The following is a 27,869-nucleotide window of genomic DNA, read 5'->3' as shown; positions in this document are numbered from 1 at the left end:
AAACTGTATTGAGTGTTTGCAAAACTAACTAAATTTAAAGGTGCACTATGGAGTTTTGGTGGTGAAATTTGAAAGTTGGAGAAGTGAAAAAATTATACGCTATATTTTCTGAAGTGAAAACACAAACTTTACTCAAAGAAAAAATGGGTCCCTGAACACTGTTTAGAGCTTAAAAACTACAAGGAGAGATACGGTTTTACTGTTGCGGGCCCACCACCATAACTTCTCACATATCATTTTATCTTCAAACAGTGTTACAGGGACCACATTTTCCTCTGAGGACAGTTTGAATAGAGTTTAAAGAATAAAGTTTTGTGTTTATGCAGGGGTGGCATCATGAAGTTTGTGTGCACAAAATTGTATGATGTTTAGGCCTACTTTCTCTGGCCCTCTTAGGTCACAACCCTGGCAAGTATCCCATTGGCCTATGACAATTAAGAAATAAAACGAGCACTAAAACCTAAGACTAAAACTAATAAAAACTAAACAAAAACCAAGCATTTTCACAAAAAAAAAAAAAAAATTATAAAACTATTATAACATTGCAGGGCCATAGGGCAATTTCAGACATATCCTAGATAAGATAAACAGTGCTGAAAAAAATCATAGCTAGTCTATCTAACCTTCAGGTAACCCGCTGGGTCTATTTCTGCTCAAGCCTGTCAAAACAATGCGAGAGGATATTCAGAATGGCAGAGGGTTATTAATATGCTTACTTCAGTGACCTTTCTCAAATCTTGTAGGACATACAAGATTAATAGATATACATGTAAAGTTGTCGAAAATGAAAATGTATTGCTTACTTTAGAGTGTATTGCGGTTATTTTTGGTTCATGTGTCCCTTCAGTTTGAACTGTTGCGTAAAGTCGCTCTTCTCCTTTAAGCGCAGAAAAACCCCGGCCATGACGTCAGCAGTAAAACCTGCTCCTCCTGGGTGTCTGTCCGTCGGAAAGTGAAGTGTGTTTGGCGTGCTAGTGGTCTCGGAGTTTCTCTTCCTCTGTTTGTCTGTCCTTCGCTACGTGTTTGTGTTCGTTTTCTTAACTTCAGTCGCAAAGGTTACAAGTTATTAATTGAGACAAAATAGTCCCTTAGCCGATTTATGGGACGTTTTAGAAAAGTTCCTGAAGTGCTCTTTGAGGAACCGGTGGACGGCGGACCGTTGCGGAGATGGATAAGCTAACCGATAGCTGAGTTGTGTTAGCCGAGAACCACAGGTCAAGAATAGGTTCAAGCTAGCATGCTAACACCGAGCTAACTTAGCATTTTATCGACTAACCGAGGGACTTTGTTGACCTGTACCGTCATATCTACGAACGGGTTTTATCTCGGGCCTGGCTTCTACACAGTTTGTCCCAGGCCAGCTAACCCAGGAAGAAGACTCGGTGTGTTTCTAAAAGGGAAAAGGAGGCAGTGAAGTTTTGTTTGAGAGGCGGCTGCTCGTCTCTCAGCCCCCAGACCGAGAGCATGCTGTCCAACGCACAGAACCAGCCAGTGTTTCCAAACCCGGCCGGGCAGCAGCAGAACCCTCCGGGCCAGTTCCTCCCCTTTCACGCCAGACCCAGCTTACAGATCAAGAAGAACGCCATAACAGATGAATACAAGGTGACCAGCCAGGTGCTGGGGCTGGGTATCAATGGCAAGGTGCTTGAAATCTTCCAGAAGAAGACAGGAGACAAATATGCGCTGAAGGTAGGTTATATGTGGTGTGAAAAACTAGAAACCGGTATACATTTGAGGAATATGACTCCCCCCCCCCCAGTTGTTTTTAAAGACTATAGAATAGAATAGAATTACTTTATTGATCCCAAACTGGGAAATTGTGGCGTTACAGCAGCAGGTTATCCAAACACACAATATGAGCAAAAAACACAATATTAGCAAATCTAAACACAATATAATATTAAATACAAAGTAAATAAGCACTAAAAATATCAAAACTAAGAATGTGAGTATATACATCCAGGATTTAACTAAGCATTACTAGTCTTAAATAGGAAGATTACATATGGAAGATTAAATGTAAATGTGCAAAAACAGAGTTGTAAATTGACAGTATTGACATAAGTGAATAACACTGGAAACGTAGTGTTCGCTCCAACTGTTGGTTACTGAAGCTGTCACCATCAGTTCAGCCTACACAACTTTGATAGTAATGTAAATAACAACAAGTTGTGAAGCTGAGTTGACTTAAGTTTACAGAGATCGATTCTGATTCTTGTCTTTCATTGACGTGTGATGTGATGAAAATTGAATGGCCTAAAGTTAACATTTGTGGGTGCTGGTAGCACAAAAGAAGTGACATGAAGACATCATATATAGCTTAAGTTTCGCAAAATGGCATATTTCCCTTTTTAGATGTGATATTTTGAAGATTGGCTGATTGATTGATAAATACAGAAACACAAGAATGTATGATTTGTCATGTTTGCTCTGTGAGGCCTCACAGGTATTTCAACCCCTCATAGTAAATTGAAAGTGATTTCTCATATTGGACACTGAGAGAAATATTCTGTAGTATTTGATATGGGAACGCAGAATACATTTTTTTACAGGTACACATTTTTTCAGCGGGCATCCAACCCCTTATCTTTTGAAGGGGGGTGGGACACAGTTTCTCAATCTACTCATGAATGTTTCAGCATTGTGTAATTGTTTCATGTGTCATCCACATCTGCCATTTTGTTTGATAGAATCAAGCTGAGATAAGAAAATCTGTTTTGGTACTTTTGGATTTAAATTTAAGCTACTTATTTGTATTCTGTAGGCTAATAAAAGTTTAGTACAGGTTGTAAAGTGACTCTGCAGTTTAAGAAAGTCTCCTAAAAATCAGCATAGGTCAATGATTGATAAAGGGTAAATGTCACAACAGCTATTCACACATGACCTAAACACAACCCAGTGAGGCACTTAACTACTGTGGGCTATTTAATTTTTCATTCATTATTTACGAAGGGTTCGTATAGTGTAAAGTTTGTTGAAATAAGTTTTGCACTAAAAATTCCCCGTATGAATAACAGCCTGTGAACATCCTGTGTGGTGGTTCAAACTTAACTGCACTCTTACTAATTGGGTCAAAGCTTACTTCACCCGTGTGAGGCAAAATTAAACATTTACACACACAGCTGTAACCTGTTTTACATTGGATCATGATAAGTCAGGGGTTTGTATGTTGGCCATCCTTGTATAGCTGTGCATGTCACATTACACTATGTATTAGATTGTTGTGCTTTGGCCAGTGACTCCAGGCTAGATTATACAAGAGCAGAAACGTAATGTGCTCACTGAACTAAACAGACATTTAATTGCTCCCGCTTCATAATGGTGGTACTTTACTTTTTCAAATTTTACAAACAGCATATCAGCCGTCTCTGTCTCTCTCTGTCTGTAACCTTTTTCATACTACGTTTATGCAAAAGTGTTGTAATAACAATAAAACCCTTTTCACACATATGGAAATCTCCTGAAAAACTCCAGAGATTTGGCTACCCGGAGGTTCTTTAGGCTAACAAACAGACGCATTTTTCGCGCAGACTTTACCCGGCCAGACCCCTAGTATTATCCGCAGAATATCCGAGTGAGCTGATGTCTGAACAGCAGCATATACTCCAGAGATTTCAACTCGAGCCAATAGAAAGAGAATGGCGTTTATATACAGTGACCGGCTAAAATGTCTGCATGCAACCACTACGATCTCCGTGCACGTAATTAAACGGCTGCATTCTGTCTTCTGTTCTTCAGTATGTTGTTCTCCTCTCTTTTGTGGATGTTGTCATTCCATTGAACTACACATAGCATTGATATAAAGGCAAATATTCTCATTATAACGTTGTGTAGCGGACTCTGTTGCTTCGGCCGCTACTTCCATGTTGTTTTTTTACGTCACGTCTTACCTCAGGAAATCCCCTGAGCCCCCTCCAACAGGGAAAGTCCCGCGCTGTGAGGAGCATATGTGAACGGCTAGGTCGGGAGAATCTCCGGAGAAGTCCTCCTGTAATTATCTAGATATTATCCGGAGTGCATATGTGAAAACGGCTATATTGATTCCGGGGCGGCATAATACTGGTGTCACAATCTGTGAACTCGCATGTCAGGGTTGCGGAAGCTCGACCCAGCGGCAGCTCTACAGACACACACAATAAGACATACACACACACAGCACTGCGCTCCCTGCTGGCTCAGCTGATGGCGCTCCTGTAACACCTCTGTTACTACCTCCGAAGACGGTACAGAGACGGGATCACTTCGTTCCCCCATTGCGTCTTCCCCGACATTTATACTGAAGGCGAAACGTAACAGTGACGTAAATTTTGCAACGGCAGTCTACATAGGGCTTCTGTCTCTCTCAGGCAAGTGTGTCTTTCATTTAAACAAAAACAAGAACCCAGTAAACAAAAATAACAGTAATATTATTAAGGTCATGACCATGCTACAGAAATGAATCACATTCTGGATTATGTTTACATTTTCATATGGTTGGCCATTCTTACAAGTGCATAAACAAAACAAAGGGGCGACAAAACATTTCCTCCAAGAGGGTTGGAGAACAAGTTGAAAACCACTGATTTAGTGGATGTGTGTGCGTCTGTGCACCGGCTGCACCTTTACGCATGCTGTGTAATCAGACGAAACACCAAACATGCGTTTAGGAGCTATAGCTCAGTTTTTGGACCAAACACAGAGCTCTGTAATGGAGTGTGTTTGTTTCTTTAAGTTTGCATTAACAGACTGCAGCGGGCTGTTGCATTACTGACATTATGCTACTACCTGTAAATAACTCCTACCATACATTGCCCATCCTACCTGAATGAGAGTTCCTTTTTTTTTTCTTCTTTTGTTGTTTTTAGGTGTGGATGCTTGTATGTGTGTGTACTTTAAGGTGAAGCCAAATAATTTCGTTGTACAATTGTATAATGACAATAAAGACATTCTTTTCTATTACTGATTACTACCGGGATAGTACTATTCACATCCTCTATTTTTTCACTACAGGCCTATACATATCCTATAAGAAGCAGTTACTATAATAACTTTTATTAAGAAGAGAATTGAATTCCTGTGACTTTGAGTTAAAGTTTAATGACACATACTACGGTCAGGAGACCAGTGCTACTACACTGCATTCTGATGTTCTTGTTTAGTCCTTAATAAATGTGAGATATGATGACTCATTTATTCTTTGCCGTGGTGGCCGAGCTGCTGGTGGTGATGGAGACATGCTTGATCCAAAAAAGCCTCTCCGAGAACAACCTAAATATTGAATAACACTGAAAAACAAAGTTGACTCACTGCGTGTGTGTGTGTGAGGGGACCTTAATTCATCATAAATAACCCTAGTCCCATTTAAGAAGGAGCACAACGTATCAGAGCTATAGAAGAGTTTCTTACCTTACCTAAAATGCTTGCAACATTTTGACTGCAATGTAATGGGACAAAAGAATATGCATTAAATATTGAAGTGTTTGAGCTTCCAAACAGTTAGCATCTATGAGCTCCCACCTTGATGCCTGAGCTGAAAAATTGCTTGCATGTCAGATTACTGTACACAAACACAAGCCCATACTGTACATACACAACACTGCATTTTAAGGCAATTAAGTGATGTGATTGTTGTGATTGTGTTGCTTCTAATACCTTCTACCCCTCAAATGACTCCAACAGCACTTAAAAAGTTGTTGCACGTTGGATCTGGCTTGTAATATTGTAGACTCAATGTTCTCATCTTCTCATGCTGTTGTAAGACAGACTGTAGCCAAATATATATTTGACGCCTTCACTGATGAATTCACGGCCTTGTTATTCCCTTCACTGACGTCAGCTGACTCAGCCCCATCTCATCCGTTGTATTCATTAGGTTTGCAGTATCCAAGGTGACCTCACCTTGTAAATACTTCTACCTTTATCTGTTAAACAAAAAGTGCAGTTGACTAATTGGATATTGTGATAGAGAAGCAGACGGACCCTAATGTTTTGGGAGTCCTTCACATGAACATTTTCACATCTTATATATTATGTTTGATATATCCTGTCGCAGAGAATCAATACCTTTTGACTTTTGTGTGAGACAAAGCTGTTTGTCCTGTGTTGATTGGTCTGCCTTTAAAACGTCCTGCCACAGGCACACTCTCTGGGTGTGAGGCAGGTATCGTCTTACAGTGACTACATTTATATGCACACGAGAAACCGGATTATTGGGAGCATGGTTTACTTTGACGGTGAGTACCGGCTTTTAGGGGTTATCTTGTGCTGTTGTACAGCAGAAAAATATATCAATATCCATATCTCCTGCTGGAAATATGCCATATAAACAATAAAAATAAGAATTATCGCATATTTTGAATATTGTGTTTCCCATACATAAACCATAACATTTTAACTTTTTTTTTATCTGCATAAGATCACCAATCACGATCCATCGGCTACACTCATCTAATGTAGGCCTACAATGTTATAACATGCATATCAGATGTTTATCAGTCAGGCCCTATTGTATTCTAAAGTTTCAGTTGCCGTCTGGTTGTGGTGGGCAAAACTCCTTCTACTTGAGTTTATCTTTCGAGTTGGGGACAAAATTAAATACGTGCTTAATTCAAAATTGTGCTGTTGCACGTTGTGATTACTTTGAAGCCTTGAAGCTTGCAGTGCACTGATCTGAATTAAACCGTCATTTGCGACACTAATCGCACACTCGAGTGGTGCTATACACATTATTGAGAGGACTTTTAAGACATTTAATTTGTGCATGATAATGATTTATCAATAGTTTGTGGTTTTTATGCATTTTATTGCTGTTAAATATAGGTTATTAGGCATACATTCGGTAGTTTCTCTAAATGGCCGGAATTCTGTGATTGGCCGTCCAAAGTCTTGCGTAAACCCTGATTGGGAGCAATTAGGTGAAGGCCACATTATGACCTACAAAAGCACTGTGTTCAAAAACTTAGTGTGTGTGGAACTATATGACTGGAGTAATCTACAAAATCATGTTTTTTTTCTCTTTTGAACTTTAACAAAGTTGAACACTTAAAAGAAGCAGACAGTTCCTTCAGCGGATGTGCATGTTCCACTAGCTGCGAGAGTTGTAAATGAAAAGGTGGGCGGGCCACCTCCCTAATATAATGGTAGGGGAAACACTGGATTTAAAACATTCAAAAGTAGGGGCAGAGCGTTACTATTACGTTTCTGACTGTTGATAAATGCAGACGCAGTGAGAGTGAATGGATAAAACTGAAACAGACCGTTTGACCGGATCAGGTGCGTTTTTGACTCGGTCCGTACGTATCACAGACTGTGTTCCATTCCACCAAACGCAAACAGGTGGGTGTGGTGGCTGGCATTCCTGTGTGTGTGTTTGTGTGTCGGTAGTGTTTCATGTGTGTCAGTATGACACTCTGATACTCTGCTATGTAGTCAGCAGAAGAGGGAAGAGAGAGAAGCTGCAGCTACACTAAACATGCTTAAAACTCATTTTATTTTTTTATAAATCCATTAAGATTGGTTGGAAAAAACCCAGATTTTTGTTACAAATCACACCAGCATTTCAGCAAATTGTCGATGCCAGTGTCAATTTCTCTGAATCAGTCTGTGTTTCACATAGTGGGAATCATAGTGCCCTAGTTTGTGTGTGGAATGGAGAACTGGAGGGAGGCCAAGTGGGCTGACAAATAGCTTTGAATTACTAGTCAAAAACGGTGAGCATTGAGTATTGGAAAAAATACATCCCCATTGGAAAAAATACATCCCCATTGGAAAAAATACATCCCCAAGGCCACCACAGATTCTACAATTCACATTCTACAATTCTACATGGATATTATTTTTGTGACAGGGAAACACATACTTTATCAATATGTTTAAGTTCTGATTCCTGAAACTTGGAAAGATGTGGAAGTCAGTGCGGTGACGTGGACACACCTGTCAGGGCTTTGCTGAGGAACTGACACCATTGACCTTATGAGGTTTGAAGTCTGCTTAACTTCTGCGATTACTTTTTTTAAATTTTTTTTATGTAGCGACAACCACCATTCACACAGCTTGAATCTAGCACTTTGTCATGTTTGATTAAAGGTTTCATATGGATAAAGAGGAAGAGCCATGGCTCACGCGTTAGTCATTAGATGAAGAGACAAAGAAAGGAAAATCAGGGAGGGAGAGAGGAAGGAAGAGGTTCTCTGGTGGCCCACTTCGTTTTACTTCTCTCCCCTTGCTAGCTTTTCACTTTTGAGAGGTATTTATGAGAAGACTTTTTCTTCCTCTCTGGAAGAGTACCCACTCAATTTTCCACTAGACCACTGATTACCTGATTGAGCAAGAGCAAAATCCCCCTGCTTCAGCACATTAGTGTTTTTTTAACTGTCTAGTTGTTGGAACACAGTGTTGACTTTTGTCGTCACTGTATTTACATCATGTGTTACACAAAATATTCTCAGTGAGAAAATACTCTAGCTAATGGTAGTATGGAGATGATAATCATTCCTACTTTATTGATTACTTTCCATTAGGGGTGTAATTCTCTCCTTAACAAGATGATTCGATCTGATTCTGTATGCAGGCCTTTAGTTACTTGGGCACCATGGCATATCTCCAACGTGAGGCTGTGAGGGGAGAAAAATAATGTGGAAGGAGTTTACCTTCCAATGGTATGCGAGTATCACAGCTCTTGTCTCAACTTAACCAACTTCACTGGAACGATGCCGTGTTAGCATGTGGTGCTAGGCATGGCGTATTCCACCCCATATGTTCAGCATTTAAGAACATTGAACTAGTAGGTGATTGATCTCGCTCACTCTGTACCCTTCATGTGTGTTGCAGGTCTGCACACTACACTTTGTAGGTGAACAGAGAGATAGAGAAAAAGAGATCAGTGTCTGTGTGTTAGGTCTTTGAATGCAAAATACAAAACTGCAAATCTGTATTTGTTTTGTGAAGCTGCTTACTGCTGATGTGATTCTACTTTCTCTTGGTTTTGCTGTGCCTTGACAACAATCCTCCCGACACAAGGCTCACATGTGGTGATGACAGTCACAAGTGGAACTTTTAAAAGGGAATTTTGTTGTGTTGCAACAATCGGTTAAGAAAAAGTGAAAAAAAAAAGCTGTTTGCAAATCTGTACCCGTCGGTGTGCAAATGGGACTGGATTGTTAATCTGTGCACAAACTTCCTGTATGCACATAGATTTGCATAGGAAAATCCATGCGTTCAGTGAGGTCCCTGCATTGTCAACTATTTCAGTGTATCAGCTCTCTCGCGTTTAGTGCGCGTACAGGCAGGCGCGACTGTGTCTTGTATTCAAACTGTCCTGACCCTTCTTTAAAAAACAAAAAAGGAACCCAGAAATAGAAATAAATAAGATCACGTCGTTGCATTACCATGTGTCACAGAAATAAATCACATTCTGTATTACTTTAAAATGTTAATATATTTTTCCATTCTTATGAGTGCATAAACAAAACAAAATAATGTCATACTTAAAGATATATCAGCTTTACATAGGCAACTAGTTTCTCTAGTTACTCTCCAGTCAACATGTTTACAAAGGTATTCAAATAAATGCTACCTTCATTGTATGAACATGTTAGATGAACACCAAAAGAGATTTGAAAAATTAGAAAAAAGGACTAGATTATCATCATAAAGCTGTGTGCACAGATTGGTGCATTAAAATTGATCACAGTGTTGGAAAAGAAATGTTTGGTGGTTAGATTTTTTTGACGGTTCGAACTGTTAAACAGCATGTTGAACTTGGCCCCTTCACTCACTATTTTGTAAGGGTGGGGGTTGCAAACATTATTCCACCTCTAAACTGGGGCGTGACAGAAAAATTTGAGAACCACTGTGTAATAGAGAAGTGAATCTGTGCAGTCTCAGTGATAGGAAACAATTTCTCAGTGAGCTGTTTCATAACTCTAAAACCAGGCTGTTGACTGGTTTGTAGTACTGCTTTATCCATCCAGTGCTCAGCGGATCCAGGTTTAACATTAAGATCTGTTACCAATTCTGATTGGTTTGTCTTTACACCACTACTATCATGTGTACCTTCAGGGAGTGGGGTAGCTGTTATTAGGTCAGTAGTTACAGGCTTACAGAAGGGTTTTTGAAAACAACAAGCCTTTCTATTTCCTCTTAAAGAAATGGTTTCTGTGTTCACGGCTAGTACATGCCAGATTTGCAATAAGTCGATGGTGGCTTAAGAAACCTATATTAAAGCCTTTTGATGATTAAGATGATTGTTGAGGCAAACATTGTGACAGACTGTTTAATGCTAAAAGGTCTTATTTCTCCCTTCAGATCAGTGTAAACATATTTGTGTGACACATGTCACAAACAAACAGATTAGTTTCAGGATAAAGCTTCTTTGGTAAACATTTATCTTGGTGTTATAAGCTCCTTTAAAATAATGTGATTTAAAGGATTGTAATTTATGTAGCTTGTGACCGAGGGCCTTATCCCCCCCCAACACACCCACCCATACCCGCACACATACACCATTAACTATTAGGTCTTTTATTTCTCTGTTGTTCACCTTCTAAAGGGTGTAGTGTGTAAAGGATGTGGTATTGTGGTTGTGATAGATGGGCTCAGAACCTGTAAGCTACCTGTATCTGATTCAGAGTTATTTCCAAACTGACACAGCATTTTCTTTTTATACCAAAACTTGTTTATGAATGATTGTAAATTTCCGTATTCTCAATCGACTTCTTTCTGTGTCTATGTCTTTTTTTGTTGCTTTGGTCTCTTGATCAGTTCCTAAATGGGAAGCTTAGTTGTTGAATAGTGCTGAATGGTGTTGTAAATAGTAAAGGGAAGTGAATGTATTTCTCTCTTCCAGAGTTGATTCATTCAACAAACAACATTGTTGGCGGTATATGTACAAGCAACTGTGTTTCCCTTTTCAGAAGCTGATACCAGCAAAACTTGTATTTCAACTCATGACTCAAGATTTAATAAAAAAATGAATCTGTAACATCCTTTATTTTTTTGTCAATTACATTAGCTTTGTTGTGTGTTTGTTTAACAGTATTTACATATACATTTGTATAATAGGAGTGTATAAACATTTTGCTACACAAATGACTTGCTTGCTTCCCAGAGATAATCTTAAATCTGTTTATTAAAAGTGGGTTAGCTTAGCAAAACAACTGATCAGGAGGATCAGCTATCAAGTCCAAAGGTGGCAAAACAAATCGATTAGCAGCTCTCACCACTTTTAAAGGTCACTCATGCTTTTTGTATGTTTGTTTCATGAATACAAAAATGAAAGTTTAAAAAATGATTCACAAGGGGTTATAGTCCTCTTTAAATCAATCTACTTCATCTCCTGTTTTCTTTCCATGCAGATCTGTCGGCGTCTGTCAGGAAGTGACACTGATGTTTCTGTGTGTCCTTCTTTCATTTCCTCCAACTTATCATGAGTGTGTGTTGTGCACTAGAGCACCTGATTGCTAAAGACAATACTGCAAACTAGCCAATCTGTTTGTACAGTGAGAATGTGACTTGCAGAGTTGTGGCAGTTGATATTATTAAAACATGTTGAGGCTTGAATGGAACAATAGAAACATTTTAGAAAAATTGTATGTGCATTACACGTTGCATGATTATACTGGTATACACACTCACACACACAGACATTTGGTGGTCTATTGAAGACTAGCAGATGTCTTTAATCACATCATGTTGTATTGACACAGATCAATAGACATCTCCTTTGGTAGATTGTTGTTTAACTTTTTGGTATCGGGTTAAGAAGCTTTTCTGATTGAGCCTAGATTAACCGGTCACCCCTCTTTAACTTCTCTCCACTGACCCATCACCCTCAGTGTGAGTGTTTTTCTTTCTGGTATCAAGACGGGGCTTTTCCTTAGTTCTTGAGTGGCAGGTGGAGGACGGGTTTGCCTTCAGCCTACCCCCGAGCCCACCTCCCACTGCCGTCGTGCTCTGTGCTCGGGGAGCTTTTGTATTTGCGAAAGGAAGAGTATTGTGTGCCCATCTGCCCCCTCATCTCCCTCCTTCTCCACAAGCTTTGCTGTTTAGCCTCAAAGAGCCAAAAGCAGATGGGGAGACCAGCAGAGAGGGGTGATGGGGGGCTGTTCTCTTGTGTGTCACTTGTATGCAGAAGATGGCGTTAGCTCTCTCTTTGTGGAGGGATGTCTCCTTTATTTAGATGTGCTAACATTATTTTGAGCACATGGATCTTTTTTCCAGTATATGCATGCACATATATCTGACTTTTAGTTTTACTTTGACAGCAAAGTTTGAGGTTAACAATTAGGATTTGAAAAAAATAAACTGCCTTTAGCATATCTGAACAAATCCAAAAGTTAATTATAACTACCGGTAACTATAACTTTAAGTATTATAAGTTAGTTTTATGCAGTAAGACCGCCTTGCATCTGTTTATTTTTAAAAGCGGAATAGCCTTTTTTTACATTTCCAGATGTGGAAGACAGTTTGTCTGGTTCCTTATAGACCTTCAAGATATTGAAAAAGAAACTAAGTGATATTTTTTTCCTGAATCTCATGTTGTTCTTTTAAGAACAAACTCCCTTCCTGGTCATCACATTTAGGTTTCTCCCAGTGATCCTTTCACTTGCACAAACAAGTGGAGAGAGAACAAGTGAAGGATTATTTGTCTCCTTGTAGTCCATTTAACTTAAGTAACATGACCAGTGTACATGTATGATGAAGTTGTTATTAAAATGTAATCTATATTTAATTGTTGCTTGATCTACGTGGTGGAAAATAAACAAGCTTCTAGACCTGGATTAGGTTGGTATAGCTAACAAACTTTCGCAACAAACTTGTATCTGTATCCTGGGGAATGGACAGGTAGATCTGGATACTAGAAGTTTTTACCAGCCCTTTGACAGTAGCTTTTGAAACACCTTGCACTGCCTGGGATTCACTCTGCAAGTGTAGTCAGTGCCACTACCACAACAAGTTTGGTCCTACATCTGCTTCTTTCACAGTTCACACATGTAGCCACAGTGTTAACCAGCATCCGGACACTGATGACAGAATGGAAACACTCTAGGGCTGCAGTAATCGTGTCATTTAGTAGTGGAGTATTCTATTGATGTTTCTGGCGGTTAATTGATAATCAAATACGAATTACTGCAAGGTCAGCAATTTTTTCATTCAATCCCCTTTGTTTTATTCAAGGGCAATAGTGATATACAAAAAGAGAAAATGAGACAGGCCTCTTAAAATGAACTTATATAGATGGTTTTTTTCGAAATGTTTTCTTGCTTCTTTGCTACATTTTTAACCAAAAAAAATTATGATTTTTTTTTTTAAATTGATGCTTATTTAAATTTTTTTAAATTTATTTTTGCCTTTACTGCTCTAACAATTTATATTCCCATGTTGTGGCACTAGAAAGGATCATCTTATCTTATTACTAGGCCTAAATAAATTGCATGTTTTAAGTTCATTAGACTTCATGGCTAGTTTACATGTATTGATGATTTAGAAGGAATGCTCCTCACTGCTGATCAAATTAAATAGCACGAGTAGGGAACACATTTTACTTAAACAAAACAAAGACAGTTTTTTTTTTTTTTTTTTTTTAAACCTTCTGTTTTATATAAAGTTGGAAAATATACCATAACATATTTAAACCCCTCACCCCGTGTTGTTGCACTAACACGCTTGCAAGCCAGTTATGGGAGGGGGGCAAGTTAAGGACAGGGACTCAACTTTCACTCAGGTAAAAGTCAGGTAACTCTTGGATTACAAACTTTGTATCATCGATCTCATCCACAGTGACAAGCACTGCATATTTCTGTTGAGACGGGCGCAGTGCCCTGCTTCCTCTCTCTCATTAAAGGTCATTGTAGATCGCCCACCGACAATCTATCTCGTCCCAACGCTATAAATATAAATCAATAATAACCGCATAATAGCAGCATACAAGCATGCCTTATCAGTGTCAATAAAAATAGGTATTAAAAGTCAGCGGGCTAACAAAAGCTGTCTCTCAATCGTAGAGGTTTCAGAGAAATATCTTTGAAAAAAGGCAATAGAAAAGAAAATGGTTGTATCTCTTGAAGTGGAGACTCAGCCAAATTGATATCCTGACGCGACGTCTGAGACAAACCATAAAGGATATGCGTCTGTCTGTGATTGTGTCGAAGACAAAAACTCACCCTCGATAGTAACACAAGAGCAGCAGCATTACTCAGGACAGCAAGACACAAAAGATGCTCATGCGCTGCAGAAATAAAAAAGTAGACACGTAAATTCAATAAATTCCATAAATAACGCAGTTTGTGCCTCGGTTTAGAGGGGCAGGAGGTCGTGTTCGGGTGGCAGGCCACCACTCCAAATGAATGGTCTGGGAAACACTGCAGAAAAATAAAAAGTGCGAAACACAGTGCGCTGTATAGTTGTCCGGAGGCTTTCTAGTTACTCGAGTGATGTGAGGAATAGTTTTAGCCCTAAAACACACTTAATTAAAACCCACATTTCTTAACTGAACATCCTGCCTGTAGCATTCAGCTCACACATTCTGACAGGAACATAATTTCATAGATTTTTAGAGCCAGATGATGCACAGACTCTGTATCCACAGTGATCAGTTTCCAGGTTACATAAGAACGAGAATTTCAAGTTATATAAAAGATTATAGATATAAGAGTTGTTCCTGCAGTTTTCTGTCAGATCTGTAGAACTATATGCCTGCAAATATTGTCTGTGTCTGATGGATAGTTGCATTAAGGGCTAAGATTCTGAGGCTTATTTTAAACTTGATCTATGTTTAAATGAATAATATTTATTTGTACACAAAATACAAGTCCATACTAGACCAAACATTTGATTAGATCTGTGTGAATCACTTCCTTGTCCCCATACTGTGTCCTCAGATCCAGATGTTGAGTGTGAGTGTTTTTTTTTTTTTTGCAAAAAAATGATGCAATGACGCAAAAAGTAAGACTTTGTTTGTTCTGTTCCAAAAGGACAGGATGGTTGAACTGTGCTGCGTGTTCACGGTTAGGGTAAAGCAGAGAATAATTCACAGCTGCACCATACCAACTCTTCCTGGTAACAGAGACGGTCTCTTTTTATCAGTCAATCACTCTCATTCAGCCTCTGGCCTCTCACCATCTATTTTGTTACATGTATAGAAATACAAACCCGAGTCACAACACATACGGTAGTCTGCAAGTAATGCGAAGATACTATCTTTCGTGTCTTTCCATTTTTTATGGTCATGTACTCTATATTTTTCTTTTCGAAGATTACTTGATTTTCTTCAAATCAGATGACATTTTTATGTTTTTGTCTTTTCCATACCAATATTTGTATCATCCGAGCCATATACATTTTCAGTTTCACTTTTACTTTGTTGTTGTTAAGTAATTATTAAGTTCTGTTCTGATATGATCAGGACAGGATATGAGTGAGGCCAAGAAAGGAAAAAATAAACATGGATGTTATTACTTACTACAGCAAGGCTAGAAAGTCAGCAACAACATTTCATAGATGCAAGCAGCAGGCAAGGTATTCAAGCATTCAGAAACTTGGGAATACAATGTGATTTTAGTAGCCCCTTTTAAAATCTATGAAAAGAAAGTTTTTAAGATAATCTGGGCTGAATTTGACATGAGTCTGAACTCCGCGCTGCTGAGAGACACTTTGAGCTGCTGGGAAACTGAAGCATTGGCCTTTGAACTTCAAATAAATCAATGCCAAACTCGGAAATGTTTTGTATTTTTCACGAAAATCAATGTAGAGTACTAACTTTAGTTGAAAAGGAATAATTGTAATGAAAAGTTTAAACTATGAATGTATTACAGTGAGACTCTTGCATCTTATATAAATCTAGTAAATATCATGTGTATCAGAGAGTCTTCATAAGCCTTTAAAGTTGTTAACCTTGTTCCTGTTGATGCTGCTGGATTTGCTGGGGAAATAAAAAGGTTTAAAGGCTCTAAAAAGCAAAACCACATACGGTATTTAGAGCTCATCGTGTTCCTTAAGAATTTAAATATCTTACAAGTACCAAGTACTTTTGTATCTTCTTGGCTTGATTTACTTTCTCTTAAGTTTAATGTCATGAAAGTGATAATGTTTTGTTTCCTGTTTGTTCTGATGATGCACTGCTTCATATATTACATATGAAGCCTTTAACTTATTGTACAGATATTAACAAGCCAAGATATTTTACTAATTCAATTAAAATAGTAAATAGATGGCATTTCTATGGATCTTTTGGTATAGTCTGACAGACCCCTCAAAGGGGTTTACATGGCACGTTACTTAATCAAGTCAGATACACATTTTGTTGTTCAATAACTTGAACAAAGATACTGGATTCACCACTGCTGCAGTCAGAAGGTCAATCACCTAAACAGTGCAAGTATTTTTATATGGAACCAGGTACATTACAGACATGAGATTTTCTAGTTTCAGCTAAGGTAGCTGAATCAATGCCTGAAGTGGTTCCTTGTTGAGCGGTGTGGGGGAGAGCACACAAAAAAGTTACAATGGTTGGAGAAAGATTAAGACAAGCCAGAACATCACTTTAATTCCTCTATCTGCACTCTGCCATCAACCGAATTCTTAAAACAAGGCTTTGTGAAAATAAACTGGTTCTGTGTGGATGATGAGCAGTACTATCCAAAAGTTCAAAGACATTCAGCCATTTTTGACAGTTAAAAACTCAGGAAAAGGTATATTTTCAATGCTAAAATAACCTATTTTTTAAGTGTAAAAACACTTCATCAATAGAAATACGTCTCAGGAGAGCCACTTAAGTTGTTGTTAAAATGTAATAACTCCTCAAATGTATCACTAAAACATTCTGGAAGAATAAATCAATACACATCAATTTTGAGACTTTATATTTCCATCTTGCTTGTTTGTACCCGAATTTCCCCTCTGGGGATCAATAAAGTATTATCCTATCCTTTATGTTAAGGCGATGCTTTGGCCTGCCCCACCTCCTTTCAATAAATGAATCAAAAAGGAGGACTGAGATCACCAGAACCACCACTAGAGGGCACTGTGAGGTGCCACATAGGTGCACCACTTTTGTAAAAACTGTGCTGTCAGTAACAGCAAGTTAATGGGGGGTTAGGATTCAGGCTCAGTTATGCTGCTTGGCTCTGTCCGTACTCCTGTGGAGATCGAACTGCTGGACAGCAGCAAAGGAGAAGTCGAGGTCCATGCGTGATCACGCCCTCTAGTGGATATTTAACATCCATCCCAGTGTAAACAAAACATGGTAGTATATTAATGGTGGGTGGTTAATACCTCTAAGACATGTTTCTATTTTCAAGTAAAGGAAGCATGAATAGCCTTTAGTCTTGCTATCTCACAAGTTTACAGAATGTTTATTTATATTGATCTTTATGATAATGTCTCCCTATTAAATACATAAATAACTTGGACTTTATTTTCAATGTTTATGCTGCTTTCTCTTTGGATTCTGCCATTAATGCACAAGTATTAAAAAAATTATTTGGAAAAGAAGAAGAATGGCTTTGACATAAGGGTGAAGGAGAGAAACCTGTGGTGTACCACAGCTGAACATCAGCTGAATTTTAATCATCCTACACAGCTCTCCCTTTCCTGTTACTGGAACATCAGCCCTGCGGCACAAACGTAGAAAAGTGTTTTAAAAAAAAAAAAAAAAAAAAATCAGATACATTCAAGTTAGTAATGCTCTCCAAACTGATTTCTGCAGGTAGACAAGACCAGGTGAATCTGTAATCCTCGTGTTTTCTACGTAACTTATTTTTTCAAAGTAGCCCACTTTGTTAAGCTCATGTCTATAAAGTGAATGGCTTGTGTGCAACACCAGACAGCAGTGTGGGTGCTCGGGCTCTCCCAGCTCTCATTGCCCACTGGAACGGAGCCCACTTGTGATGTGACCGTGGGCAGGGTTGGAATGTAATGCACCACAGATGAACAGACGATGGCTCATTGTTAGAGCTACAAGGCTGAAATCTTTCCATTGACTGACGAGGACATTGTTTGGTTTTTACACTGTGATATATATCATCTAGTTAAATATGTTCAAACACTAGCACTGATTCAAGCACAACTAACACTTTGAGCAGCTGTACTACAGAATCATTTCCCCATTACAACCTTGTTTTAGGGTGTAGCTTTGTAATCATGGACACTTTATGTTTACTCTTTGCATCATACTGGACTTTATAGTTTAGAAGTTCAGGTCTATATTTGACCCAGCCGCCCTTTTGTAAAATAGCTTGTTTCCTGTTACGGTTTCTGTGGCATTTACTTTGTTATTTGCAGCTATCAAATTTGTTGCAAAACTCTATTCACAGAACCTAGAGGTCCTGGACAAAAACAAATACCGTTACAGCACTACTTTTAATTAAATTATTTATTCCCCTGACACAAATACGGAATTGTATGCAATTTTTTTGAAGTTAAGGTATCTTTTGTATGAAATGTTTATGTATTTGTTTTGTCTGATAGAAGAAAAGGTAAAACTGTGTGAGCCAACCTTTTTAGGCAGAAATAAAAAGTCATAACAGAAGCAGTACTAAGAACTAAAAGAATAATTAGTTATATGCACTGGTATCGCACAAAATGGAAATGACTGCAAATGAATGTTCTCAGATTTGTGCTTTTCTTTTGCTTTTTTTTTTTTTTTTTGCTCTGAACAACCTTAATGAACAAAATGTATGCTGGGGATAAACAATCTACTGAAATGCTTGGTTAAATGTGACATTGAGCTCAGTTCAATACTCAAACATCTGGCCATAAGACCCAAGCCATTCAATGTATCAGAAGGCCAGGGCTCCTGAGCGTCCTTGGCTAGCAGCCTGAATTTTAAAGCTTACCTATTGACACACTAAAGCCCCTTTTCAACCCCAGAACTAAAAGTTACAGGTGCTTCTCATGTGGCCGATAGTTGTCAGCATTACCACCGCTGCTTGAAGTTCCTGGAATATTATACAAATCCGGATTTATTGCTCTGAAAACTTAATTGATTAACAACGGAAAGGAGGAGATGAGTGCTGTGTTAAGTGTGTCTTTAAAAGGGAAAGAGTACTCTAATGAAAATGTTAGAAGAATCAGAACTGGATACCTCACTCCCCCCAGTTCATCCAAAGCCAGAGAAACAACTTTTAAGATGATAAATGATATTTTTGGTTTTGTTATTATGACATGGAAACTATAGACCATCTGTTTGAAATGCACAGAGTTCCTCAAAGGTCCTTAGTTCTGGGGGGAAAGTTCCTCCAATCGAAAATGAGCTAAAGATGGTGCTACTTTTTCAAAAGAGTGAACTTAGAGGCGCTAGCGAGCGCATCATGGAGTAGGACGCGTTTCTCGGAGCTCCTGTAGGATCGATGATATTTCTAAATAAAACAGCCTATTTCACCTGAAAACCAGCCTGAAGTTTACAGGGATCACAGTTATTGCCCAATAAGTGGAATTATTTGAGTTATTGACGGCCCATATGGCGGAAAAGCTTCAAAAATTTAAGTACGGTAGCAACGCTCCAAGGCCTGCCAGATCCACGAGACAGAGTACGCAGCCAGTCGACAGCTCGGACCAGCCCTCACCCTCTCAGCACGAAAGTTTAAGCATGGCCGCTGAAGAGATTAAAACGGACATCCTATCTTCACTGAGAGGAGAGATATCTAAAATAATCAGAGATGAACTTAAAAGTGCTTTGGCAGAAGATTTTCACGCACTGAAATTGGAGCTGCAGGCTGTGCGGGCGGAAATTGCTAACAATGCTACTGCTACACGTTCAGAGATCGATTACATGAAAACTGACATTCGGGACGTGAAAGGTGGATTATCTACTTGGTCAGACGAAGTAGTGTCACTATGGACCTCCGTAGCCAATCTCCAAAGTCAGGTGGTTACTCTGAAAGACCGGTGCGAAGACATGGAAGGCAGAATGAGACGCTGTAATATCCGGATAGTCGGCATCGATGAGCAAGGAGGTCTAGAAGCGCTACACATGGATCGAGACATAAGGATGGACCGCTCCCACCGTACCCTCGCCCCCAGGAATCCCGGAGAACGAGAAAAACCATGGGTGATCATAGCGAAGGTTCATTATGATGGCGAAGCCGCAGAGATCCTGAGGATAGCCCGGGACCGAGCCCCCTTGACCTACAACGGGAAACGGATTGCCATCTTCCCTGATTACGCCCCCGGCGTTGCCAAAGCCAGAGCCTCGTTCACGGACACCAGGAAAGCGCTGCGAGGACGGAGAGGTGTCCGCTACGGTCTGCTTTACCCAGCCAGCCTCAGGATTTCGCACAAGGATGAGGACAAGGAGTTTGTGGATCCCAATAAGGCCATGGACTATGTTCCAAAAAAATTGTCATTCCGTCCACAGAGCCTGAAAACTGAGTGTATCCCTACACTGGCATTAATTCTAACAGTAAGCACAGAGATCTATGACCAGGTACCAAATACTCTTACATGTTGTTAAACCCTAATAGGACATCACCTTTTTACTTTCTCCTGAAATAACATACAATGTCTGGAACATCATCATGGGGGTATATTTCTTTCCAAGCCTTGTTAATTTAACACTACCCTCTAACTATGGTATATATCTTAAGGTGGTTGTCTTTATTATTGCTTTTATTTTTATGTTATATTTGCCTTATTAGTGTTACTCCAATAACAAACTGGTAATAGTTCCTGTGTTCTCTTCAGTTGAGTTTTTCACTATATCTAGCTGTTAAGTCTAGGATATTTACATAAGGTCCTGCAGGGGTCCGAACCGTTGTAACCCTTACTTTAGCACACCCCCAGCACAGTCTACTTTGTTTGGATTGTGCACTTTGCTGCTTATCTTTTGTGGCTAGGGACTAGGTCCCACCTGTTTGCAATCAATGCAAACTAGACACTACGTTAGTAGTTATGTTCCTTTTTTTCTGATCCCTATGTTCCTATGGGATCCTGAATTATATATATGAACATTAAAACGATTCTGATTCGGTCCTAACTTTATAAACTGGATTCAAACACTTTACTCATCTCCACAGGCTGCTGTGAAAGTGAATGGTTACAGATCGGGAAGGTTTACTTTGGAACGTGGTTGCAGACAAGGCTGCTCCTTATCACCCTTGCTGTTTGCTATGTGTATAGAGCCATTGGCCCAGTTAATTAGAGATGATGATAATATAAAAGGAATTGTAATAGATGGAGAGGAGCCCAAATTATCGCTCTATGCGGATGATGTATTATTATATTTGACAGAGCCTGCACTAACAATACCTAATTTAAAGGAGGTTATCTCTAAATTTGAGTATTATTCCGGTTATAAAGTTAATGTGGATAAAACCGAGGCTATGGACATAAACAGCAGAATCCCACAAAGTGTGAAACATTAAAGTGGATTTAAATGGCCTGAAAAGGGCATTAAATACCTCAGTATATACATCCCCCCAGCCTTACAGGATTTATTTGAATCAAAAATTATTGATATGGTAAGTTAATTCAATGTATACATAGTGACTTGGAACGATGGTCTATGCTCCCTCTGACCCTTTTCGGTCGTGTTGAAAGTATTTGTATGAATGTTCTGCCCAGACTGCTGTACTTATTTCAGATGTTACCTGTAGAAATTCCAAAAGCCTCATTTGACCACTTGGATAAAATGATTTCAAAATTTGTCTGGCAAGGTAAGCGTCCTAGAATAAGGCTGAAAACCTTACAGCTATCTAAGCCAGACGGGGGTCTAAAACTTCCAAACCTCAAATACTATTTTTGGGCTTCGCAATTGAGGCCCTTGACAGCGTGGATGCAGAATAGCACATACACACGCTGGCTTAATATTGAGAACAATATGTGCCCAGTGCCTCTGCAGTTCCTGCCTTTTTTTTTTTAAATACACCCACAAAAGCATTGGCAGGCTGGACTAAGACCACTCTCAAAATCTGGAATAGAATAAAGGTAGCTTTTGGGCTACCAAAGATTATCTCATCATTAACAAACATTGGTCTAATGGAGTCTTTTACACCTAACAACCTGGATACTGGGTTCAGAAGATGGTCAGATAATGGGCTGTGCTATCTGATTCAGCTGTTTCGAGGAAATGTTCTTAAAACATTTGAACAGCTGACAAATGAGTTTGATCTCCCTAGGACAGACTTCTTTCATTATCTACAGCTAAGAACCTTCTTGAAGATACAAAAGGAGTGGGACAAACTTATAAAACCCACCCCCATAGAAGAATTGCTAATGCTTATACAAAAAGGGAAGGGTCATAAGAAAATAATTGGCAAATTGTATAGCATATTTTTATCTATGAATACAGACAACTCACTGAGGGTGAAGCAGAGATGAGAGGCGGAAACAAACATGGTTATATTGCAAGACAACTGGGAAGAGGTTTGTACAGAAGCACACTTGGTTACAAACTCAAACACGTGGAGGGAGTTTAAATGGAAAATTGTTACTAGATTTTTTAGAACTCCAGAAATAACATCCAAAATGTGCCAGGCACATCCCAGCTCCTGTTGGAGGAATTGTGGAACCCATGTGGCTAATCATACCCTCATTTTCTGGTCATGTCCGAAACTAAGCTTGTTCTGGAGAGAAGTATTTGATGCACTGAATGAGGTCTTCCAAAAGGACATTCCACAAGACCCCCTGGTGGCGATACTTGGAGTGACGCCTGTTGGCCTGAATGGCAGGGCCAAAAAGTACTTGTTTAATATTTTATTCACAGCGGCCCTGAAGTGCATCACCATACGCTGGTTGAAACCAGACCCGCCCACTTACAATATATGGATCCAGAAAGTTTGGGACATTTACCAAATGGAACAAATTACATATCAATTAAGACTCCAAAAAGAAACTTTCACAACAAGATGGAGATCTGTACTGGCTTTACTAATGCAACAGAGAGTGTTGTTTAATTTGGGCGCAGACCAAGACCGTGCACCATTTTTCCCTGTGGTTGACTTCGCACTTGTACTTTGACACGTGATTTCTTTGAGTGGATTAGAATTTATTTCTTTATGATTACAACTTTTATTTATGATTTTCATTTCTCCTCTAAATTTATGAACATTTATTTATGTACTTGTTTGTTTATGTGTATTATTGTGTATTATTGTGTATATGTATATTCTTTGGAGTGGACATTTTGATTTGTATCTTACTTTTGTAATCTATTTCTGCTGGCTTAATATCCGAATGTAACTATACAGCTGGAAAAAGGAAAAAAAATAAAGAAATATTTTTCATATTGTACTGTTGTTAATGAGAAAAATGAATAAAAATAAATAAATAAATAAATAAAAGAACTTAAAATCCACAACCTATTTTCAACATTTTGCCAGAAGGTGGCAGCACTGCTCTAAGATATTTCTTTCAATGCTGTAGGAATACCAGAAGTGGATTCAAGTAGGTCTGTAACTGGTTTCATGTCTTCTAGTTCATCAACCGTTTAAGGTGAAACCTGATTAATCCCACCATGAGGTAGCAGATCCCCCACAGTTCAGTTTTTTCATATAATGCATTTAGTAAAGAGAGAGAAAAAGAACAACTAAACAGTAATAATAACTTTGATGTTTTATTTATGACTTTAGTCAACTAATCAGCCCCCTTCTGTCTCTGTTCTTTTGTCCAGATGCTGCAGGACTGTGCAAAGGCCCGAAGGGAAGTGGAGCTCCACTGGAGGGCATCCCCCTGTGCCAACATTGTGCGCATCATTGATGTCTATGAAAACCTCTATCAGAACAAGAAGTGTCTGCTTATAGTCATGGAGTGGTGAGTGCATGATTTCAGACACACACACACACATGAAGATACCTCACCGTGTGAAGTGATGAATAAAAACAATCATATCCAGTCAAAATCTCGACCATGTCGTTGGTTTTCAAACACATTGTCAGCGTCAAACTAGATATTTTTGCATAAGTTCTCCCCTATCAAATGTTTCAGCATTTATATTGAAATGAGTGCACATGCACTTTTCTTACACAAAATGAAACCAACGAGGTTATCTTTCTCAACGAGTGAAATACAAGAAAAGACCTCCTACTAGGGTTGGGCCATCTGGCCTAAAATTTAAAAGTCCAATTTATTCACGCTGAACTTCATTTTCAGTTTTATTGTTTTCTTTTAAAGTGAAACCTCCAAAATTAAGACATACTGGATTTATGTAAACAGAGACTGGAAAAAACAAGCAGAGACAAATCAGGTATTCTGGTCTTTTTAATGCATGCTGCAGGCTAATGTTGCACTTTTAATCTGGCTGTCAGCATCTTGTGCGACTTGCATCTCCACATACTTCTCCTTTTTGGCTTGAGGGCCATATACATATTGTAAATTGTATACCAATTGTTTTTCCTGCATAGAGAATTCTTTGGTGCCCCCCAAAGAGGTTTTAACCAGCGCCAAAGGAAAATCACGAGCGCCAAAAGAAAAAAAAAAAAGACGATTTAAATTACAAATCAAATCCTCTCTGAATGTATGTTAAAAATATCAATACATCACACGACTGTTGAACAAGCAGAACATAAACTTAAATACGACATCTCTGACTTCTAGCAGTCATCTCCCCTCTCATACGTTTACGCATGTGGCTAGCGCTGGATAGCCAGCTGATTGACTGTTCGTTTCTTTTGGCTGGTTCATGACGCTCCGCTGACACCCACAAGCGCTAAATGTGGGTTGATTTTCTGTTTGTCGAGTTAATTTCAAAGAGTAATCCACTTCATGGTGGTAAATATTTATCCCAACAGTCTTGTTAAAACTATACTAAACCACGTATGATGAGGCTAGCTGCGGCTACTTGTCCCTGCCCCTCTGCTGTCTGCAGATGGGTCATCGCGGGGGCACGCCGGGACACACCAACATACATGGCTGCAAACGCACACACACACCGGAACGCCAACCACCGCGCGCACCTGTTGACTTGTTGTGCAACAGAACACAGTTATGGACCGAGTCAGACTCAGGAACGCACGTTCAACTTTTCTCCGTTCACTTCCACCGTGTCTGCTTTTATCAATAACTTAACTAAATTATCTTTGACTTTAAAATCTGTAACTATTTGACATATATACCGTAGTAACTCAAATAAATGTACTTATGTAAAACGAAAACACAATTTAAAGGAAAAGAGCAGCGATCATAGGAAGAGGGTGAAATGAACTGGCAGGATGTGACCCCCCCTCTCCCAATCTCATTACACCCCTCTTCCTCAAAATCCCCCTCCTCCCCTGTTTCACTCTCCCCTGTTTCACTGTTGCAATAAAAAAATATTATTTACCAGATTTAATTGTGGTTACAGTAACTTAAGCATAATGATAATATTATTTATAAAATGGTCAGAAATAACAGGAAATGCACAGATTTCTGTCAAATAAGGTAATACAGACTCGTAGACTAAACTGTTATAGGCGGGTCGAACGTTTACTACAGCGCGTATAGTCATCCCCCAAAGGCCCATTCTGAGCCCGGTAAAACCCTGACCAGTATGTGTATTTCCTTTATATTATAATATCAGTGTAAGGGCAGTGTTGAACATCTTGCCCTTGCAAGTTTTTCAAAAGAAAGTATCATTCAGTTTGATTTTGGTGAACCTTTTGTGCATGGCCTTAGAAAGAAAATGACCCATTTCTTTGAAATGATCTAAGAACAATTTTCTCACCTATTCAATTTCCATCTTGCAACATTAAACCACAGTCTACTCGACACGTGCAGTCAGCTGTGGTTACCTTTTTGCAGAGGTAGGGGACCTGTCTTCCCACACACTTCAAAAGATACCGGCATACGATGAGCAATTTCCTTGTGAAAAATTTTTTTAGCTCAGCATGAAATGCCAATAAAGAACTTCTTGTGAAACTTAACCGTTTCCTTAAATATCACACTAAGACACGATGCACCTTCCAGATGACCTATATTCTGCTGTTTAAGTATTCTCCCATGTTGTGTAATGTGTCAGAATGTCAAGTCAGCTTGTAATTTAGGAACTTCAGTGTGGATGAGAGTGCATCTGCTGATATGCCCTCCGACACATCTTCATCTCATCTACTTGATTTCTTCTTCCTTTGCTTTTCATACAGATTCAGATCTGGAACAAGGGTTAAACATATCTTTGCTATTGTCAACCTGTGTTCAGTAGGACCTGGAGTGGGGCATTGATGAATATGCATATGTTAAGTAAACAATAATTACACTAACCAAAATGTAGAAACAGCCAGGCTTAACCTTTTAAGGATCAGTTGTGTGTCAGCTTAACACAATATCCCACAATATCGTACCATTATCAATATTACATATGTTGGTTTAGAGTGCGTGGGAGGCTGGAGGTGCTTACTCAGCTCTATTGAAGACATCACAACACTTTATTTTCACTATGGTGAAATGCCTTTTAATAGTTCAGATGCATTCTGGGACAGTGCATATCTTTCTTTGTTGATTGTGTGGCCTGGTCTTAAATTGAACATTTGCCAAGTTGGATGTGAATGTCCAATCACTGATGAAGGCAAATGCTGTCAAAGCAGTATGTTTTATAAAGTTGCCCAAAGGAGCAGGCTAAAGGCAGAATGAAGGAAAGACGGGATGATTTAAATGTGTGTTGGGAAATGTTGGGAGACTTTGTTAATGAATATTACGCTATGGTTAACCGTGAGCCAGTCAAACATTTACTCTATTCTGGCAAACGGTACTATTTTTTTTCTTTGCTAGAATTGTCTCCTCAAATGCAGTGTTGCAATGTTCTGATGAAATAGAACGTATCATAAAATGTGTAACTTTTGTAGCAGTGTCTCGTAGTGCCGGTAGTGACTCCACTTAACTAGTGACTAGTAAAGGGTTACAGTACGGTGTGATAAACTGGTTAGAGTCAGTGGACCTTAATACTTTAGGTTTTAACCAGTAGTGTGATACCGCTGTTATTTTTATATTGATCATTTGGATAAGTTTCCGATGCAGAGTTGCAGTGAAAGGACAACACTGACAACACTAGACTGTTTAGTATGATTAAAAAATCTCTCCTTACTTTTCTTATAAATCTTCTCTTTTTTCATTATCAATAATAAGTATTACAGAGAAAAGGGAAGAGCTTTTGCACTCTGCAAAAAACTCTGGAAAAGCTGCAGGACAGTGTCAATAACCTACACTGAACTCAATGATGAACACTTATTTAATTGTTACATTTGTTTACTTTACTTTTTTCACCTTTGCTGGATGAATATATTTGTGACATCACAAAGGGCAGGACACTCCCACAGCTGTGTGTTTGTTCTGCCCTCTGAGTCTGCCTTCTCACCGTAAACAACAGGACATGGTGCAAGAAAGCCCGAGCCACAAACTTCACAGTTGTGTGTTTTGTAGCTCTGAGACTTATTACGTGTTGGAAAGGAGGGTAATATGTGACCTTTACGAAAATGTAGCGCTATACATCTGCATGTGTATTTGTATTATTTTATGATCAGTTCGTCATCATTTAGTAAGCATGTTTATTGTTATAGCCATAGACTGCACATTCTTAATCTACAATTCTACAATTCACTTAGCAGACGCTTTTATCCAAAGCGACGTACATCAGAGAGTAAGTACAACACAAGCAAGGATCTAGAAAAAAGGGAAGAATGTCAGTAAGTAACAATCAGCTTTGAGTCTGATTGGACACACAGGTGCTGACAGGAAGTGACCAGAGGCAAAGCACAACATTGAGGGCAGTTCTTGAGAGCTCTAATCAGTATAGAAACCATCTTATAAGTCATCGTTTATCAAACAAAAACCATCGTCATTACCATCATCATCGTCAATAATATGGAGACCATCATCATTAAGTTAGTAGGTATTCATGAAAGAGCTGGGTCTTTAGCTTCTTCTTAAAGGTGCAGAGGGACTCTGCAGATCGAATGGAGTTTGGAAGTTCATTTCACCACCGGGGGGCA

The 27,869-nt window shown here is 39.0% G+C and overlaps 1 protein-coding gene across 1 annotated transcript in view; it reads left to right on the top strand.

Annotated features, from left to right (window-relative positions):
* The first annotated feature begins 916 nt into the window (after positions 1-916).
* Positions 917-27,869, top strand: part of mapkapk2a (MAPK activated protein kinase 2a) — a 36,811-nt gene continuing 9,858 nt past the window's right edge. Inside the window, exons 1-2 of the mRNA XM_061041968.1 lie at positions 917-1,689; positions 23,585-23,724. Coding sequence (XP_060897951.1) covers positions 1,465-1,689; positions 23,585-23,724 — 365 coding nt within the window. The 5' untranslated portion in view covers positions 917-1,464. The remainder of the gene's footprint in view (positions 1,690-23,584; positions 23,725-27,869) is intronic.

Source organism: Labrus mixtus, chromosome 7 (genome assembly GCF_963584025.1).
Source record: "Labrus mixtus chromosome 7, fLabMix1.1, whole genome shotgun sequence".
NCBI classification, from domain to species: Eukaryota; Metazoa; Chordata; class Actinopteri; order Labriformes; family Labridae; genus Labrus; species Labrus mixtus.
This window is presented reverse-complemented; position numbering and strand designations above follow the sequence as displayed.